This window comes from Moschus berezovskii, chromosome 4 (genome assembly GCF_049115385.1).
Source record: "Moschus berezovskii isolate FMDL1 chromosome 4, NW_MosBer_1.0, whole genome shotgun sequence".
NCBI lineage: Eukaryota > Metazoa > Chordata > Mammalia > Artiodactyla > Moschidae > Moschus > Moschus berezovskii.
The window spans coordinates 1,098,980-1,118,181 of NC_142463.1; the positions used below are offsets into that span (position 1 = coordinate 1,098,980).

Sequence of the window (19,202 nt, forward strand, 5' to 3'; positions counted from 1 at the left end):
GGAAGAAGCTCCTGGAATACATGGGCCTCCAGCTACGGCAGGCCGTCTTTGCCAAGGAGTGCCAGTGGGACCCGAAGGCGCTGCATCTGAGCAAGAAAGGTGGGTGCGTGGGCGTGGCGGGTGGCTGCAGTGGGCTCAGGCAGCTCAGAGCCGACCCGGAGGCCCCCTTGGCCTGAGTCTGTGTGACAGGCTTTATGCATCGTGGAAGAGCATGGGTGCCTTGTACTAGGGGCTGCATCCCCCGAAGGTCTGGCTCCAGGAGGCTGTGTGGGGTGGGCCAGGAAGGGACACGCCTGCTGGGCCAGTGTCCACCTGGCCCTCAGATGTTCTGCCAAGGATGTCTGCAAGGGGAATTGAGAACGGGGTTCTTGGGCTGGGGAGGTGAGCCTGGAAAGAGAAACTGGGGGCCCCATCACAGGTCTGGGAGCAGCACGTTTGTCCAGTGTCCCAGCTGGCCCCGCCCCTGCCTGCCCCGCTGCCACAGTGGGGGACATGACACCCGAGGAGGGGCGAGGGACCCTGCCCTGCGGTCTGCTTGGTGAACTGTGCCCTGGGGGTGGAACGGTAGCCAGCCTGGTCTGGGGGTGAAGCCCTGGGTCACCCTCTCCTGAGGGCCCTGCGTGGTCTAGCGCCATGGCAGAGCCAGCCTGAGCTGCAGTCTTGGGTGAGAGCCTGGCGGGTCCTCGGGCATGGGCAAAGGGTCCAGAACCCCATGGCGCACGGATGGGGAACCTGTCTCCTGGCTCAGCTGGTGAAAGAGAGTGGACTCCCAGGGAAGCCCACGGGCCCAGGGGAGGGGCTGTGCCTCCCAGGAGACGGGGGCGGGGCAGGGCGTGCAGCGAGCCTGAGGCAGGGAGACAGGTGGTGCAGGGGGCCGCTCAGAGAGAAGCTGGGCAGGGACCCGACGCCCCTCCGCCCTTGCACTCAGCTGTGACTCAGGGCCCCGCGGCGGCAGGAGCCGGGCTGCTGTCCACAGGCCGTGCCCTGCCTGTCCCCGCCCCGGCACCCCGCATGCCCCCAGCAGCACCCCTGCCCTCCCCACCGCCCACGCATGTGCTCACACACACATGGACTGGCCTCCCCAGCTCCCCCGCCTGCCAGGCCCCATCCACACTCGCGCGCACACACACACACCCAAGCCCACGTCCACCCGCCCTTCCACACAGCGCCTGCCTGTCTGCACCCCGCAGCCCCGAGACGCCCGCCTTTCATACACCCACACTGACACAGACCTGCCCAGCCTCAGGCCCTCACCCCACCTCCCGCACACGCAAACACCCCGGTATCCAGACTTCCTGCACACACAAAGGAAGACCGCGTCCCCAGCCCGCACACAGCTACTGACCAGAGGCCCACCTGCCCGCTCACACATCCCTACCAGCTGCTCGCCTCCACCACCCCTCACACACACACCCTGCTACCCCAGCCCAGCCCCCACACAAGCCCCCCGGGACCAACGCCCTCGCCCCCCACGCAGCCACACCATCCCTCCCACACGCACACTCATCCCCTCCTTCCCCACAGGACCGCCTTGCACAGTGACACACCCACCATCCGTCATAAGCCTCCCACCCCACACTCACCAGCCCACCCACAGCCACGCACGTCCTCACACCCTCACGCGGGCTCGTGGCCGCTGCCCACCTCGCAGCTGCGTGCCCACACACGCCCTCCCCGCCCCGCCAGCTGAGGGGCTGTAAAGGCACCGCGGCCTGAGGCCGGTGGAGCGGGGATGCTTAGACAACACGCAGGTGTTTGCCTAGTTCAGGAGGCTGGAGACTGAGCTCTGGGAGCCAGTGTGGCCGCTTCCTGGCTCCTTGGCACTGCCTGTCTGTCCTGTTCTCAGGCAGGAGGGAGAGTGTGTACTTCCTCTTTTCACAGGACACTAATCCCACCAGAGGGCTCTGCCCGCATCACCCCAAAGACCCCGTCCAAGTCCTGTGGCATTGGGGTTAGGCTTTCTAATCTTGGAAGGACACAGATGTGTCCGTAACACCCCCCCTGCCCCCGACTCAAACACGAGCCTCCCCTACATTCTTGCCTGCACAGCACCCAACACACGAAGAACGCCAGCCAGCCCCAGAGGGGACGGCGATGGTGGCGATGAACAGGCCCCCGTGAAAAGTGGGCCCCACCGCACACAGGCACGAGGGTGCGATGGAGAGAGGGCAGCGGGAAGTGCAGTGGAAGGCACCGTGCTGAAAACAGCCACAGTTCATTGCGAACCGTCAGCCTGTGTATCCAGAGAGCTTACTGAACTCCCAATAGGATAAACACAGACACCCGCAAACAGACACACCGTAGTTAGAATACTGAGACCCGAACGAGCCATCACACGGGGGCCCCAGTGAGGTCAGCAGCTGACTCCGCGTCAGAAGCCACGCAGGCCAGGAGGCAGCGGGATGGCACAGTCCAGTGCTCAAAGCCGCAAGCTTCGGCTGAGAACCCTAGATCCTGCGGAGCTGGGTGAGGTGACAGAGGGCATTCCCGAAGACAGAGCCTTTGAGAATGAGTCCCCGTAGCCCTGCTTTACAGGAAGCACTGATGCCATGACTCCAGATGAAGTCAAGCCCTCCATGTGACTAAAGAGCACTGGCAAAGCTCATTGTAAAAATAGAAATAAATGCATGTGTTCTTAACAGCTTTAAAAAGACATCTGCATGATTTACATTTAGCATTTTATAGAAAAATTACTATAAGCATACATGCATGGATTTTATTTATTGTAATCCTGGTGGCTCAGCTGGTAAAGAATCAGTCTGCAATGCAGGAGACCTGGGTTCGATCCCTGGGTTGGGAAGATCCCCTGGAGAAGGGAACGGCCACCCACTCCAGTGTTCTGGCCTGGAGAATTCCATGGACTCGCAAAGAGTCGGACATGACTGAGCGACTTTCACTTTCAAGGCAATAAGGAAAGTATAGTTTAAAATAATTAAAGTCAACGTTACATTTAACAGTATTCACTTATTGGGAACAGTGAGTAGAGGAGGAGCAGAAGGGCGAGTGTGAGACACACAGGAAACCAGGTGTGAGCGGCAAGTGTGAGACACACAGGAAACCAGATGTGAGCGGCAAGTGTGAGACACACGGGAAACCAGGTGTGAGCGGCAAGTGTGAGACACACGGGAAACCAGGTGTGAGCGGCAAGTGTGAGACACACGGGAAACCAGGTGTGAGCGGCAAGTGTGAGACACACGGGAAACCAGGTGTGAGCGGCAAGTGTGAGACACACGGGAAACCAGGTGTGAGCGGCAAGTGTGAGCCGGCTGCGCCAGCAACAGCAGGAAGTGCGAGTGGACCAAGGAATCCAGTCAGGAGGCGGAAACCTCAGACGGGATAAAAATAAGAGCAGTCCATTTACCTGCTTCCCACAGGAGACATATTTAGACTCAGTGATGCAGACTGGAAGTAAAATGACACAAGAGTCTTACAGCGTGAAAGTAACAACCACAAGGAAGCTGGAGTAGCTGTGCTCATATCACCGAAAAGTGGGACATTTTTAAATGATTAAAGACTCAGTCAATCAGGGAGATAAAGTAATTACAAACCTATATGCACCTAACAGCAGACACCCAAATAAACAAAGCACAAAAGACACACATGAAATGCAAGGCAAATAATTCAATAACAAAATAGTTGGAGATGTCAATTCCCAATGTTCAATAATTTGTAGAAAATCTAGGCACAAAATTACAGAGAAAAAAAGATTGAACACCACTGTTAGACTCCAGAGGACAGGGAATCCTGGCACGCTACAGTCCGTGGGGTCACAGAGTCGGGCACGACTGCATGACTGAACACACACACACGTTAGACTGCCACACCTGACGCATTTATAGAGTGCTACACCCACCAAACTCCAGATTATGTTTTCTCGTCAAGGGCATGTGGGGCGCCGTCCAGGACCGACCGTGTGCTCAGTCATCAGAACACCCCCCCAGCCCCAAAGCTCTTAATACATTTATAGGGATACAAAGAATGCAAATTAGGTACCCTGGCCACAACGGAATGGAAATAGAAAATAGTATAACAGGAAGACATTTGGAGATATCACATAAAACAGTACACTTCTAAATAACCAGAGGGTCAAAGAAGAAATAAAACAAGCAATTAGAAAGTCCTTTGATATGAATGCAGAAGAAGGCAACATGCCAAAGCTCATGGACTGCCGCTGAAGCAGTGACCACAGGGAAACACACAGCTATGAGTGCCTGTTTGGAAAAAAAGAACCTCAATCAACAACCTAAACCTGCGCCTTAAAACACTGGCGAAAGACAGCTCGTCAAACCTAAAGGAAGCCAGTTTGCAGCTAGATAAATGTATGTGTGTCTTTTAGAGAGAATATCAGTGAAATAGAGGATAGAAAAATGATAGAGAAAATCAGTAAACCTTGGAAATGGTTCATTGAAAAAATCAGGAAAACCGACCCATTTGGCTAGATCTACCAGGAAAAAATGAAGACTCAAATTACTAAATCAGAATTAAAAGAGTAGACATTACTACCAAACATTTAGGAGTGAAAAGAATTATAAGAGTACACTATGAACAACTTTATGACGAGTTGGGGCACCAAGATGAAATGGATAAATTGCTGAAAATGTAGCATCTGCCACAACTGATTAAAGAGGGAATAAAAAATCTGCCCAGACTTATAACAATTAAAATGATTGAGTAAGTAACGAAAAACCTCCCAACAAAGGAAAACCCAGGTACAGATGGCTCCATTGGTAAACTATACCAAACATTTAACTTGGAATTAGCACAAATCCTTTTTAATTCTTTCAAAAATTAAAGAGAAAGGAACACTTCCTAACTTATTTTATGAAGCCTCATTACTGATTCCAAAGCCAGACAATAGCATTATAAGAAAATTAAAGACCAATATCCTATATGAATATAACTGCAAAAATCTACAACAAAATACTAATGAACTGGGACTTCCCTGAAAGTCTAGTGGCTAAGACTCTGCTTACAATGCAGGGGCATGAGTCCCATCCCTGGCTGGGCAACTGAGACCCCACATGCTGCACAGTGTGGCCAAGAATACACATACAGTAGCAAACCAAACTCAGCATCGTGCCAAAGAACTATCTACCATGACCGAGTGGGTGCTACTCCAGAAATGCAAGCATGGTTTAACAACAACAAAATTGTCAATGTAATATACCACACTATTGAAAAAAAAATTCAATTGATGTAAAAAAAAAATCTGATGTAGAAAATCCAACATCCTTTCACGATGAAACACACAACAAAGAACAGAAGGGCATTTCTTTAACCTGATAAACGGCACCTGCAAGAAAACCCCCACAGCTAAGGGCACGTCAGTGATGAAAGGCTGGGCACACTCTCACCCCAAGGTCAGGAGGAAGATGAAACATGTTCTCTCACCAGTTCTGTGTAACATTGTACTAGAGTCGTCAACTATGCAATTAGACAAGAAAAATAAATGAAAGCCATCTAATTTGGAAAGGAGAGTTAAAGTTACATCTTGCTTTATCGCCAGCTCCCCCAGAAGCATCACTCTGGTGCCAGGTGGTTCGGGAGGGTACTTTGGCCCTGCCCACTCTGTCAGTCACCCCACAACAGCATGGGGAGTGGGCCTGGGGGCTGGGAGGCCTGGAGAGCGGGGAAGGAGGGTCTCCCACATTCTCTACTCTGCTGGCCAACGGGTGTTTCTTTGTGGGGTTCCTGTGTCTTAAGGGGTGCTGGGGGAGTGGATAATGGGTGGCCTTCCTTGAGAGGACTGATGCATTGTCTAAGGACAGGAAAACAGAGGGGTGCAGTTGAGCATCAGGTGATTACTGTCGGGGGGCTTGCTGCTCTACTGTCCCCCAGCCCTCTGGGTGTCCTGTTGCCAGTGGCCAGAGAGCAGAGCCAAGAGTCCCCAGACCAGAGGGGCGTGTGAGCTGGCCAAGGCCAGAGGGAACCTGGTGCCGCCCTGTGGCTGCGAAAGGCGGAGTTGGGAACCCGGAGCTGGGGCCGGTGGCCAGGAGGCTTGCAGAGCTCAGGGCGCAGGTGCAGGGGCAGAGGGACGCACCCTGCTCTGCGCCCATGGACCTGCTGGGGGCCGCTCAAGGGCTGTGCTGCCCGCCCCGCAGGCCTTGTAGGGCTGGGGAGGGGGCTCACTGGGTGGTGGAGGTGGGCAGCTCAGTGCTGCCCTCCACACGTGGGCATCGTGCACGACCAGGGGGCTGTGGAGGCTAACGCGGGTGTCTCTCTGTGCAGCGGAGCTGGGCCCCTGCCTCCGGCTGAAGCGGAAGGGCACCGGCATGCCCAAGGCGCAGGACTTGCTGGAGCAGGAGCAGTGAGTGGCTGGGTGGTGCTGCTGAACCACGAGCTCCCTGCCCGGGGCAGGGTCACTCCCGAGAGGCCCAGCTCTGCTGCGGGCCAGGGCTCAAGCCAGGATGGGGGCAAGGGGGGTCGCAGGCTCACTTGTGGAGTGGTCTGGGTGGCTCTGGGTGGGTTCCATGGCCCCCAGGGGGGAGTGGCTAAGTGGGGACGAGCCCAGCTCTGCTGCTCGGAGACGCCCCCCACCCCCATCAAGGCGGAGGTGCTGCCCTGCGCCCCACACCCGTCTCACCCCTCCACTGCTGGCCTCCTCGGGCCTCAGCTCTGCCCCATCCCTGCTATTGGCAGCAGCTTCTGCATGCCCAGTGCCATGTTATCCCCATGGGCATCCCAGACGGTTTCTGCCCAGGAAACCCTGGTGGGCAGGTGGGGGAAGGGCACGCACCCAGCTCACTGCCCCCCAGCCTGCAGCTGGCCCACCCAGAACCGGCTCCCCCACCGCAGACTCCTCCCCCTCCCCGGCCACGGTGATGACGTGAAGGGTCCCCAGTAGGGTTGTCATTTCCTGCCCGGTCGGGTTGGTCAGCACAGGGTGGGGGCTTGTCTCCTATTCCTGGTAGGACCGGGCTGGACACGCTTAGACCAGGACTCGTGAGCTGGCTGCTCTGAGCGCGGGATGTGGTGGGTCCTGCGGGTCCTGGCACCCAAGGCCTCAGGCACACGTGCCGGGCGCCCCCGACTGCCCGCCTGCTCCCTCGCAGGATTCCCTTCTTCAAGTTCTGCTACCAGTGCGGCCGGTCCATCGGGGTGCGCCTGGCACCCTGCACCCGCTGCTATGGGATCCTGACCTGCAGCAAGTACTGCAAGACCAAGGCCTGGGCCGACTTCCACAAGAAGGACTGCAACGGCCTCATGGCCATCGGTGAGTCCAGGCGGTGGCTGGGCTGCTGCGGGGCAGTCGGGAGGGCGACCCTGGTCACGCCCTGGAATCTCCCCAGTTCAAGCCAGTTTACCGAACTCCCGGGGAGGGGCCTGTGTGGGAACAGGGAGGCACGCAGGGAGGAGAGCCTGGGGCTGAGGGCGGTGACTCTCCCTGGTCCTGGTGGTCCGGCAAGGCCGCTGGTGGGCGAGGCGACGTGCAGAGCTGTCCCCTTGGACATGGCCAGGCGGCCTGGGCCCTGTTGGGGCTGGCGGGGAAGCAGGGGTGTCCTGCTCTTTCTCAGGATCTGCCCCCGGCTCCAGTGGAGAGGCTGGCCGGACCCCTGCCCTTGGGCACCTGGAGCTCTGATGCACAGCGTCACCTGCATTTCCCAGTCTGTGGAACGGGTCTTTTAGTGACAGACCGCTGTGGGGTGCGCCCTGGATCTGGCCTCAGCGCCCGCACCTTGGGGGCTGCAGAGCAGAGGCCTGGCTCATCTCTGAGGAGCAGTTACCCTGACACCTGGTTCTCGCCATGTATCCTGCAGACGTGTGAGCTCTGAGCAGAGCGTGCCTGTGCAGCACTCACCCCACGTCGGGCCCTGGGCCTCGGGCGCCCCTGCTGCGGTGGGAAGCTGGGGTCCCAAGAGCAGAGACTGCTCTGGGCAGTGCTTCCAGCAGCAGCCACTGGCCTGTGTGGGCACGTGGGCTCCTCGGGGACGGCCCAGCCCCTCACCTCTGGGCTCCCCACTCCCTGCCAGTTTCTTGTCCAGGGGAGCAGCAGGAGGAGGAGTCCTGGAGGGTGGACGGATCTCAGTGAAGAAGCAGCGCTGGGCTCCGCGGCCAGGCGGGCTGGGCCGCTGGTCCCCCCCGTTGGTACCCACCTGTGGGGCCACCTCTGGGCTGCTGGCCCTGAGGACTGTAGGGTGGAGACTCTGCTCGCTGACCCCGAAATAAAGTGGCCCCCCTAGAGGGGTTTTAACCGTGTCCACCCCGACCTGGCTTCCCAGGCGGCGCTGGTGGTAAAAGAACCTGCCTACCAGTGCAGGACACATAAGAGACGCAGGTTCGATCCCTGGGTGGGGAAGATGCCCTGGAAGAGGGCACGGCAACCCACTCCAGTGTTCTTGCCTGGAGAACCCCATGGACAGAGGAGCCTGGCGGGCTACAGGCCCTGGGATCCCAAGGATTTGGCCACGACTAAATCGACAGCATGCACGCATGCACCCCTACCCAGGCCAGGGGCTCTGCGTCCGGCCGGTGGTCTCGCTGGCCCCCTGGCCTCGGCTGTCTGTTGGGAGAGGAGGGTGGTGGGTGTGCGTCACGACTGGAGCGTGCTCCGGAGGTACCACCAGGAGGTGGGGGTGTCTGGGCTCATCACGGCTCACAAGGGGTGGGGTGGCACCTCCCGTTCCTGCCCACGGGCTCCAGGCTGCCCACTAGAGTCCAGGGCGTCCGTTTCTTCCACGTGCATTTACTGAACGTCCGCTTTGCCAGGGCTGTTCTGAGGGGCTGGTGGATGTGGGAATCACCCCATTGAGACGGAGGGGAAACTAGAGGGTGACTATGAGCCAGGAAGTTGGGTCCCCTGGTGGTGCGTCTGCCCCTCTGGAGGGGCAGGAGGAGGGGTGGTGAGGCGTGAGAGCCGGGGATCCCGTCTTCCAGCAGGAGGGCTTGCTGCTGAGAACGGTGGGGGTGGGGTGGGTGGCTGGCAGAGGAGGTGGGGTGTTCGAGCCCAGCAGGGGAAGACCCCAACGCAGCAGGCATTTTGCCGGTCATGGCGGTGTCTGCAGCCATGCTGGTTTTGCCTCATTTCCGGAGTCTCTTGTCGAGGACCGGGCTCCCTAGTGGGGCTCCCTCCTTCCTCGAGGGAAGTTCGCTGGGCGCCACCCCATCTGCTGCTCCTGGCAGGGCTGAGCACAGCACCCGGGCAGAGGAGAGGACCTGCTCATTGCTCTGGAGCTGGGCTAGCCTTGCAAAGGGGCTCCCCGTGGAGGCTGGGGTGGGCTCCTGGGCCTGCCTCAGCCAATTCTGGCTGAAGCCACCCTGGGACACGTGGCGTGGCTGTGGAGCGCCTTCCTGGAGGAGGGGGACCTGGGCGCCTCCCACTACATCTGCCAGAAGGAGAACTTTCTTAACGGTGACTTCTTACAAGTTACACTTACTAAGTTAGAGAACGTGTATACACAGAAGTAAGAAATGGGAAATAAGCTATCCCAGCACCTGGAAATTACTACGGTTGACACTTTGGTGTGTGTGCTTCCAATTTCATCTGAGAGTCTATATAGATACCAGTGGATCTGAGAGTCTATATAGATACCAGTGGGAATAGTGATAGGCTTTATTTCCTTGGGCTCCAAAGTCACGGTGGATGGTGACTGCAGCCCTGAAGTTAAAAGATGCTTGGAAGAAAAGCCATGACAAACCTAGACAACATATTAAAAAGCAGACACAACACTTTGCTGACAAAGTTCTGTGCAGTCAAAGCTATTGTTTTCCCAGTGGTCATGTATGGATGTGAGAGTTGGACTGTGAAGAAAGCTGATCGCTGAGGAACTGATGCTTTTGAACTGTGGTGTTGGAGAAGACTTTTGAGAGTCCCTTGGACTGCAAGGAGATCCAACCAGTCCATCCTAAAGGAGATCAGTGCTGAGTGTTCATTGGAAGGACTGACGCTGAAGCTGAAAATCCAATACTTTGGCCACCTCATGTGGAGAGCTGACTCACTGGAAAAGCAAGACTGAGGGCGGGAGGAGAAGGGGACGACAGAGAATGGGATGGCTGGATGGCATCACTGACTCGATGGACATGAGTTTGAGTGAACTCCGGGAGCTGGTGATGGACAGGGAGTCCTGGCGTGCTGCGATTCATGGGGTCGTGGAGAGTCGGACACGACTGAGCGGCTGAACGGCAGAAGACATGAGTCATGTGTGCACACACCACGCACACGCATGCATCTCTAAAGTGGGAGCTCGGTCATACTGTAATCTAGGCCGTGAACATCTTTCTGCTATTTGTCTGCAACATCATTTCCCCAATGAAAACAGTCTTTATTCTGGTTGTGCAAGGTGAAATCCACTCAAGGACGACGACCCTGACCGTGTTTAGATTTCAATCTGTACACATATGTCCGCCAGCACCCCATGCACACGTGTGTGCTTTTCCATCCATCCATCCACACAGAAAGGCTCACTTTGAACCTTAACCCGCCTTCCTAGCGCCCTGTGGGGTCCTGTGACTCCCACGCAGGAACCCCAGCGCGTCTGCCTGACGCCCCTGCGATGGGCATGTAGGCTCGCCATCCACATGTGCAAGGCCGCTGCACACACGCCGTTGGCCCATTTTCCATTTTGCCTAAACTCAGGGGCATTGGCTCGTCACACCTCTGTCCTGCGTCCATGGCGCGCCCTCTGGAGGTCGTCGGTCGTGTCCCTCCCCCGCCCCGCCAGCCCTGGGCTCTGGTGGTGCTGGCCCGTCCCCGCGGTGCTGTGCCCTCAGCTCACAGCTCACTTCCACACGTCCATTCTGCATCTCTCTCTCCTCCTGCCTGCTTTTCCTGGGGAGGTTTGCCCTCCCTGACTTGTGAGGACTCCCTAAAGCACAGCCCACCCCGTCTCTGGCTCCCACGGGAAGGGCCTTCTCCCGGTTGAACCTGGCCACGTGGAAAGGTCTACTCTGCTGTCCACTCCGTCCATCCTGTCCTCGAGGCCCCAGTTTGCTAGCGTGCTTAGGAAGCAACCCTGGATGAGACTGTACGAGGCTGCGCCCAGATTCTACGAACGATTTTCTTACACTGTGGTTTTCACCTGCTTACCTGTAACTTTTCATTCTTTCTGGAGTTATTTCTCCACTCTTCTCCAGTAGCATATTGGGCACCTACTGACCTGGGGAGTTCATCTTTCAGGGTCCTATCTTTTTGCCTTTTCATACTGTTCATGGGGTTCTCAAGGCAAGAATGCTGAGGTGGCTTGCCATTCCCTTCTCCGGTGGACCACGTTTTGTCAGACCTCTCCACCATGACCCGTCACAGTTCCATTGAGTCAGACAAGGCCGTGGTCCATGTGATCAGATTGGTTAGTTTTCTGTGACTGCGGTTTTCAGTCTGTCTGCCCTCTGATGGAGAAGGGAAGAGGCTGATGGAAGCTTCCTGATGGGAGAGAGAGACTGAGGGGAAACTGGGTCTTGTCCTGATGGGCGGGGCCGTGCTCAGTAAGTCTTCAATCCGATCTTCTGTTATTTGACCTGAGGCCAAACTGTGGTGGAGGTGATGAGGATAACGGTGACCGCCTTCAAAGGTCCCACGCAGGCACTGCTCACTCGCTGCCCCAACCCTGCAGCGGGCCACCGCCGACCCACGCCTCTGCCGGAGGCTCCTGGACACTCACGGCAGGTCTGGGTCGCTCTCCTGTGGGGGGGTCACTGCTCCTTTCTCCTGGGTCCTGGCTGCACACAAGGTTCTGTCTGTGCCCTCTAAGAGTCTGTGTCCCAGTCCTGTGTGAGTTCTGGCAGCTCTATGGTGGGGTTAATGGCGACCTCCTCCAAGAGGGCTCATGCCATACCCAATCTACTGCACCCAGAGCCCCTGCCCCCGCAGCAGGCCATGCTGACCCGCACCTCCACAGGAGACACTCACCGACAGTTCTGGCTCAGTCTCTGTGGGGTCTCTGGGTCCTCATGTGCACAAGGTATGTTTGAGCCCTCTGAGCATCTCTGGAAGGTATGGGGATGATTCCAAACACGATTTTGCCCCTCCTACCATCTCTGTGGCTTCTCCTTTGCCCTTGGACATGGGGTATCTCCTCACAGTCCCTCCAATGCCTGTGAGATCAGTGGAGAAATAACTCCAGGAAGAATGAAGAGCTGGAGCTAATGCAAAAACAACACCCAGTTGTGGATGTGACTGGTGATGGAAGTAAAATCTGATGCTGTAAAGAGCAATGCTGCATAGGAACCTGGAATGTCAGGTCCATGAATCAAGGCAAACTGGAAGTGGTCAAACAGGAGATGGCAAGAGTGAACATCGACATTCTAGGAATCAGTGAACTAAATTGGACTGGGATGGGTGAATTTAACTCAGATGACCATTATATCTATTACTGTGGGCAAGAATCCCTTAGAAGAAATGGAGTAGCCATCATAGTCAACAAAAGAGTCTGAAATGCAGTACATGGATGCAGTCTCAAAAATGACAAAATGATCTGTCCGTTTTCAAGGCATACCATTCAATATCATGGTAATCCAAGTCTATCCCCTGACCAGTAATGCTGAAGAAGCCGAAGTTGAATGGTTCTATGAAGACCTACAAGAACTAACACCCAAAAAAGATGTCCTTTTCATTATAGGGGACTGGAATGCAAAAGTAGGAAGTCAAGAAACACCTGGAGTAACAGGCAAATTTGGCCTTGGAGCACGGAATGAAGCAGGGCAAAGGCTAATAGAGTTTTGCCAAGAGAACGCACTGGTCATAGCAAACACCCTCTTCCAACAACACAAGAGAAGACTCTACACATGGACATCACCAGATGGTCAACACCGAAATCAGACTGATTATATTCTTTGCAGCCAAAGATGGAGAAGCTCTATACAGTCAGCAAAAAAAAAAAAAAAAAAGACTGGGAGGTGACTGTGGCTCAGATCATGAACTCCTTATTGCCAAATTCAGACTTAAATTGAAGAAAGTAGGGAAAACCACTAGACCATTCAGATATGACCTAAATCAAATCCCTTATGATTATACAGTGAAAGTGAGAAATAGATTTAAGGGACTAGATCTGATAGAGTGTCTGAAAGAACTGTGGATGGAGGTTCCTAACACTGTTCAGGAGACAGGGACCAAGACCATCCCCAAGAAAAAAAAAATGCAAAAAGGCAAAATGATTGTCTGAGGAGGCCTCACAAATAGCTATGAAAAGAAGCAAAAGGCAAATGAGAAAAGGAAAGATATACCTGTTTGAATGCAGAGTTCCAAAGAATAGCAAGGAGAGACAGGAAAGCCTTCCTCGGCGATCAATGCAAAGAAATAGAGGAAAACAACAGAATAGGAAAGACAGATCTCTTCAAGAAAATTAGAGATACCAAGGGAACGTTTCATGCAAAGATGGGCTCAATAAAGGACAGAAATGGTATGTACCTAACAGTATAGAACTTAATGCTCCTGCAATGCATTTTTGCTTCTGTACTTTGCTTGCCGCTTGCTGCTTGTAGAACCAAAGTTAAGGTTGTTTTAAGTAAGGATCCCTAGAATTGTTTGCTGAGTAAGGATGAGAGAGGATTCCTAGGAAGACAGCAACCTAAAGAACAAGTTAATCTTAAACACCAGAATGTGGGCAGTTGTGACACAGAGATCAGGCAGATAGGTCAAAGGGCCGGGGTGGGCTTATCTCATTAAACCACCAGGAGGTGAGATATACAGCTGTGTGTAGAGTGTGGAAAATTACTGTGTGTAAAAAGATTACTATGTGTGGATGTTTTAAAACTAATATGGTTTGAAAATGCTATCTAAACCCTTGGCTTAGAGTGCTTGGGGTCCTTGTTGAAACCTGCTGCGTCGGGCAGACACGTGGACCCCAGCTAGCTGGAAATAAACCTCGCTGTGTGTCTTGCATTATCGTGAGTGTCCTCTGTTCCTTTGAGGGAAGGGCAACTCCGGACCCTAACATCAGAAGCAGAAAATATTAAGAAGAGGTGGCAAGAATACACAGAAGAACTAAACAAAAAAGATCTTCATGGCCCAGATAACCACAAGGTGTGATCACTCACCTAGAGCCAGACATCCTGGAATGTGAAGTCAAGCAGGCCTTAGGAAGCATCACTAGGAACAAAGCTAGTGGAGGTGATGGAATTCCAGTCGAGCTATTTTAAATCCTGAAAGATGATGCTGTGAAAGTGCTACACCCAATATGCCATCAAATTTGGAAAGCTCAGCAGTGGCCACAGGACTGGAAAAGGTCAGTTTTCATTCCGATCCCAAAGACGGGCAATGCCCAAGAATGCTCAAACTACCACACAATTGCACTCATCTCACACGCTAGTAAAGTAATGCTCAAAGTTCTCCAAGCCAGGCTTTAACAGTACGTGAACCGTGAACTTCCAGATGTTCAACTATATTTAGAAAAGGCAGAGGAACCAGAGATCAAATTGCCAACATCTGCTGGATCATCAAAAAAGCAAGACAGTTCCAGAAAAACATCTACTTCTGCTTTATTGACTCTGCCAAAGCCTTTGACTGTGTGGATCACAACAAACTGTGGAAAATTCTGAAAGAGATGGGAATAGCAGACCACCTGACCTGCCTCTTGAGAAACCTGTATGCAGGTCAGGAAGCAACAGTTAGAACTGGACATGGAACAACAGACTGGTTCCAAATTGGGAAAGGAGTACATCAAGGCTGTATATTGTCACCCTGCTTATTTAACTTATATGCAGAGTCCATCATGAGAAATGCTGGACTGGATGAAGCACAAGCTGGAATCTAGATTTCCAGGAGAAATATCAATAACCTCAGATATGCAGATGACACCACACTTACAGCAGAAAGTAAAGAAGAACTGAAATTCTTCTTGATGAAAGTGAAAGAGAAGAATGAAAAAGTTGGCTTTGGAATTTCAACATTGAGAAAACTAAGATCATGGCATCTGGTCCCATCATTTCATGGCAAATAGATGGACAAACAGTGGAAATGGTGAGAGACTTTTTTTGGCTCCAGAATCACTGCAGATGGTGACTGCAGCCATGAAATTAAAAGATGCTTGCTCCTTGGAAGAAAAGTTATGACCAACCCAGACAGCATATTAAAAAGCAGAGACATTACTTTGCTGACAGAGGTCTAGTCAAAGCTATGGTTTTTCCAGTAGTCATGTATGCATGTGAGAGTTGGACCATAAAGAAAGCTGAGTGCCGAAGAATTGATGCTTTTGAACTGTGGTGTTGGAGAAGACTCTTGAGAGTCCCTTGGACTACAAGGAGATCCAACTAGCCTATCCTAAAGGAGATCAGTCCTGGATATTCATTGGAAGGACTGACGCTGAAGCTGAAGCGCCAATACTTTGGCCACCTGATGTGAAGAACTCTGACTCATTGGAAAAGACCCTGATGTTGGGAAAGATTGAAGGTGGGAAAAGAAGGGGACGACAGAGGATGAGATGGCTGGATGGCATCACCTACTCGATGGACATGAGTTTGAGTAAGCTCCGGGAGTTGGTGATGGACAGGGAGGCCTGGTGTGCTGCGGTTCACGGGGTTGCAAAGAGTCAGACACAACTGAGCGACTGAACTGAACTGAACCTGTAAGTGTATAGTCAGGTGCAGGGCATGAGAACCGCCTGGCCGGAGCTCACTGCCCGGGATTAGCAGTGACTGAGTGTCCCCTTCCGTTTGCTGCCCGTCCTGGGTGCTGGCCCCACTGCCCGGGGATAGCCGCACCAGGGCTCCTGCCCTCCGAGATGCACTATTTGTGTCCATACTCACTCCGTCGATTGGTCAGGTGTCAGGTTCGAGAATGTCTTGTTAGGCGCTGTCATTATTTTCAGTATTTAGTCTGGGAGACGGTTGGCATCTTTCATGTGTTGTTTTCCAGTCAACCATGTGTCACCGTCGTTTGATCATTTCTGTCACATGGGACTCACCGTCATCCGCTTTCACACCTGGCACCCAGCCTTCAGCTGCCCAGCTCCACCTTCATCCTAGTCTCCCCTCTTACCCCTGCCGCCCCCGCGGCGATGCCCACTCCTCTGTGGTGGACCTGTGACCTGAATGCCTCCCCGCTGCGCGGCGTGCTCCGGGCACCCAGGACCCCGCAGAGGCCAAAGACACCCAGTCCCCGCCCCGCGGGGGCCCACGTTCCAGGAGGCAGAGCCCTGGTGTGGAGAAGGCCACAGCTGCCGGCCTCCACCAGGGCAGGAACGGTGTCCGCGGCTGACCGCAGCTGGTGCGGTGAGCCTCAGTGCCGACCCTGGGGCCCAGCCGGCACGCCCCCCAGCGTGCAGGCGCGCAGGCAGCCGTGGCCGCCGTTGTCCCCAGCTCTCTGTGGCCGGTGACACCCGGTCCCTCCCTCCCCGGGCTCGCCGGCATTCGCCGCGGCCATCTGTGAGCGCTCTGGGCCTCCGGTTTAACAGCCGGGCTCACAGCCTTCCTTCCCGTGGTTGCTGCACCAAAGTCGGTCGTCCGGGCTCGCATCTCCCCTCCCCGTGGGCTGCACCCTGCTCCGTTATCCTGCTCCTGAGCGGGTGCCGCGCCCCGGGTGGGCCACCCTCAGGCCACAGGCCAGAGCTGCGCTCACCTACCTCTCTCCCGGAAACTCAGCGCCTCCCGCCTGGCCCGTGGGATCACCGCGGTGATGCGAGCGTGTGCTCCGTATGCCCTCGTCCGCGCCCAGCTCCGGGCCAAGCGTCCTCCCTGTCGGCTGCTCCCCTCCCACGGTGCCGTCCGCAGAGACTCAGGCTGGAGCCGGGCTGCAGTGAAGCAGACGGCCGCCACCTCAGGTCCCGAGTGCCTCGGGCAGTTGGTTGGAATTTTGGATGTGGGGACGGCTCAGGCTGGGTTCCTCTTTCCCATGGACAGACTCAGACCGCGTAGGGGCCTGGCACTGCTAGTGTGGGTGGAGCAAAGTGGATGTCATTCATCCCTTGTGCTCCTGCAAAGCCAAGCTTCCTTTCCAGAAAGTTCTGTGATGTTACCGAGGGCCTCCTCCAGCTTCTGCCCTCTAAGTGAGAGGTGGCGCCCACATCCTGCCTCCCTTCTCTGGCTGCTGGGCGGGCCACCCGGTCTCCTAGCTCTCTGAGAACTTGGAGCTGCGGTCACTCAGGCTGCAAGCGGGAGGGCTCCCAGCAGGTCAGGGTGGCCCCTCCTGTCCCGCCACGGCCTGGGCCCGGGGGAGCCTGCAGACCCTCCCTCGTGGGCCCGCTGCGTCATCGTCGTGGGAGAGGGTCCGTCACCTGCTGGAGGCAGGCGGGTGGCGAACATGCCAGGTCCCTGGGGAGCGGTGCTCAGGCTGCCTGCCAGGGGCTGGGCTGAGAGCGTGCCTGGTCTGGTCCCTCAGGCGCTTGGCCGAGCGTCAGGGAGAGGGGAGAGCCAGCTCACCAAGAGGCAGTGGGGACCACATGGCAGTGAAAGCGGGGGTCAGTGACCGACGGGGTCAGGTTTGGCCGGGGGGCGGCAGGGGCAGAGTTCAGTGCGGAAATGGCCCGAGTGTGGGGGCAGCTGGGAGGCGGGGCTGCGAGGAAGAGGAGGGACGGGAGGGGAGGCCGACAGGGCGGGGAGGCGGCGCCGGCCGTGGGGCTTCCCCTGCGCTGTCCCGCAGAGGCGATGCGTGTGTGTGTCCGTGCGCGCCTGTGGGCGTGCAGAGGGCCATGCCGGTGGCTGGAGGGCCGGCTCCCGGGCCGCCTCTGCAGACAGCTGCCGCGCCGCGCCGCGCTCCGCTCACCGGCCTCGGGGCTCAGTCCCCGCCCGCCCGCCAGGCTGCTCTTCCCGCCGCCCGGACCCCGGCCCCTTCGGACTGGGGAGAGAAGCCTGCCCCCGCCCCAGACCCGCCCCGGGGCCGCTGAGGCCGGCGGAAGGCGGGCCGCGGGGCGGGTGTCCCGGGGGAGCGCGGGCCGCGGTGGCCCCGCGTGCGGACCGGGCCGTGAGGGCGGCGGGCGGCGGGGACGCGCGGGGGCGGCCGGCGGGCGGGCCCCGAGCGCCCGGAGCTGCAGCGCGGGGCGGCCGCGGGGCGCTCCCTGGGAGCCCCGTCCTCGGCGTCCGCAGAGGCGCGGTGCTGGGGACGGAGGCGGAGCCTGGGCCGCATCAGGAGACGCCGGGGAGCTGGAGGTGCGGCCGTCAGGGAACCCAGGACGCGCGCAGCCCGGGGCCTGGAATGTTGCTGGCTGACATAAAGGGCCTGGAACTTGTGGGTGTCGGGATTCTACCCAGAAGCCAGCACTCTGTGTTCTGCAGAGGTGGGGTGGGGGCAGGGTGAGTTTCCGGAAGGATGCAGAAAACAGGTTTGTGTGTCCTGGAGCTTCAGGCGTCCTTCCAGGTCACAAAGTCCCTCAGCTGGAAGTGTGGCACACTGAAGTCCATGGAGTCACAAAGCGTTAGACACGAGTTGGCCACTGAACAGCAACAACAGTATTCCGTTGTATAAATAGGCCACGTTTTCTTTACCTTCATCTGTCAGTGGGTACTTAGATTGCTTCCATATCTTGGCTGTTGTAAATATTGCTTCTATGAATAGTGGTGTGTTTTGTCATTGTTGAGTTGATAAGTTGTGTTCAACTCTTTGCCACCCCGTGGACTGCAGCTCACCAGTCTTCCCTGCCCATCGCCAACTCCTTGGAGCTTGCTCAAACTCACGTCCACCGAGTCCGTGCTGCCATCTCTTCTCCTTTTGCTTTCAATCTTTCCCAACTTCATTGGGGTGCATATGTCTTTTCAAATTAGTGTTTTCCTTTTCTTTGAATTATAAATACCTAAGCGGGATTGATAGATTGTATGATAGTTCTGTTTTTAATTTTTGGAGGGAACTCCATGCTGTTTTCCATAGTGGCTGCACCAATTTCCATTCCCACCAACACTGCCTGAGTGTTCTGTTTTCTCCTCATCCCTGCCAACACATGTTATTTGTTGTCTTTTTGATGATGGCCATTTGACAGGTGTGAAGTGGTATCTCACAGAGTTTTTGATTTGAATTTCCCTGATGGTCAGTGATGTTGGGCGTCTTTCCATGTGTATGTTGGCCGTCTGTCTGTCTGTCTTTGGAAACATGCTTATTCAGGTCCTCTGCCCATTTTAAAATCAGATTGGTTTTTTAAAAAATATATTGACGTGTCTGAGCTGTTCACTTGTTTTGGGCAGTAACGCCCCATCAGACACGTCGTTTGCAAATGTCTTCCCCTGCTCAGTAGGCGGCCTCTTCACCTTCATTTCGCAAAGGCTTCTTAGCTCGATAACCTCAGATACGCAGACGACACCACCCTCACAGCAGAAAGGGAAGAGCTGAAGAGCCTCTTGATGAAAGT

General features: G+C 55.5%; 1 protein-coding gene across 1 annotated transcript in view; it reads left to right on the forward strand.

Moving 5' to 3' along the window:
- Window positions 1–19,202, forward strand: part of ANKMY1 (ankyrin repeat and MYND domain containing 1) — a 57,639-nt gene that overhangs the window by 28,384 nt on the left and 10,053 nt on the right. Inside the window, exons 15-17 of the mRNA XM_088835040.1 lie at window positions 1–99; window positions 6,229–6,307; window positions 7,053–7,213. The exon at window positions 1–99 is cut by the window's left edge and continues 67 nt beyond it. Coding sequence (XP_088691166.1) covers window positions 1–99; window positions 6,229–6,307; window positions 7,053–7,213 — 339 coding nt within the window. The remainder of the gene's footprint in view (window positions 100–6,228; window positions 6,308–7,052; window positions 7,214–19,202) is intronic.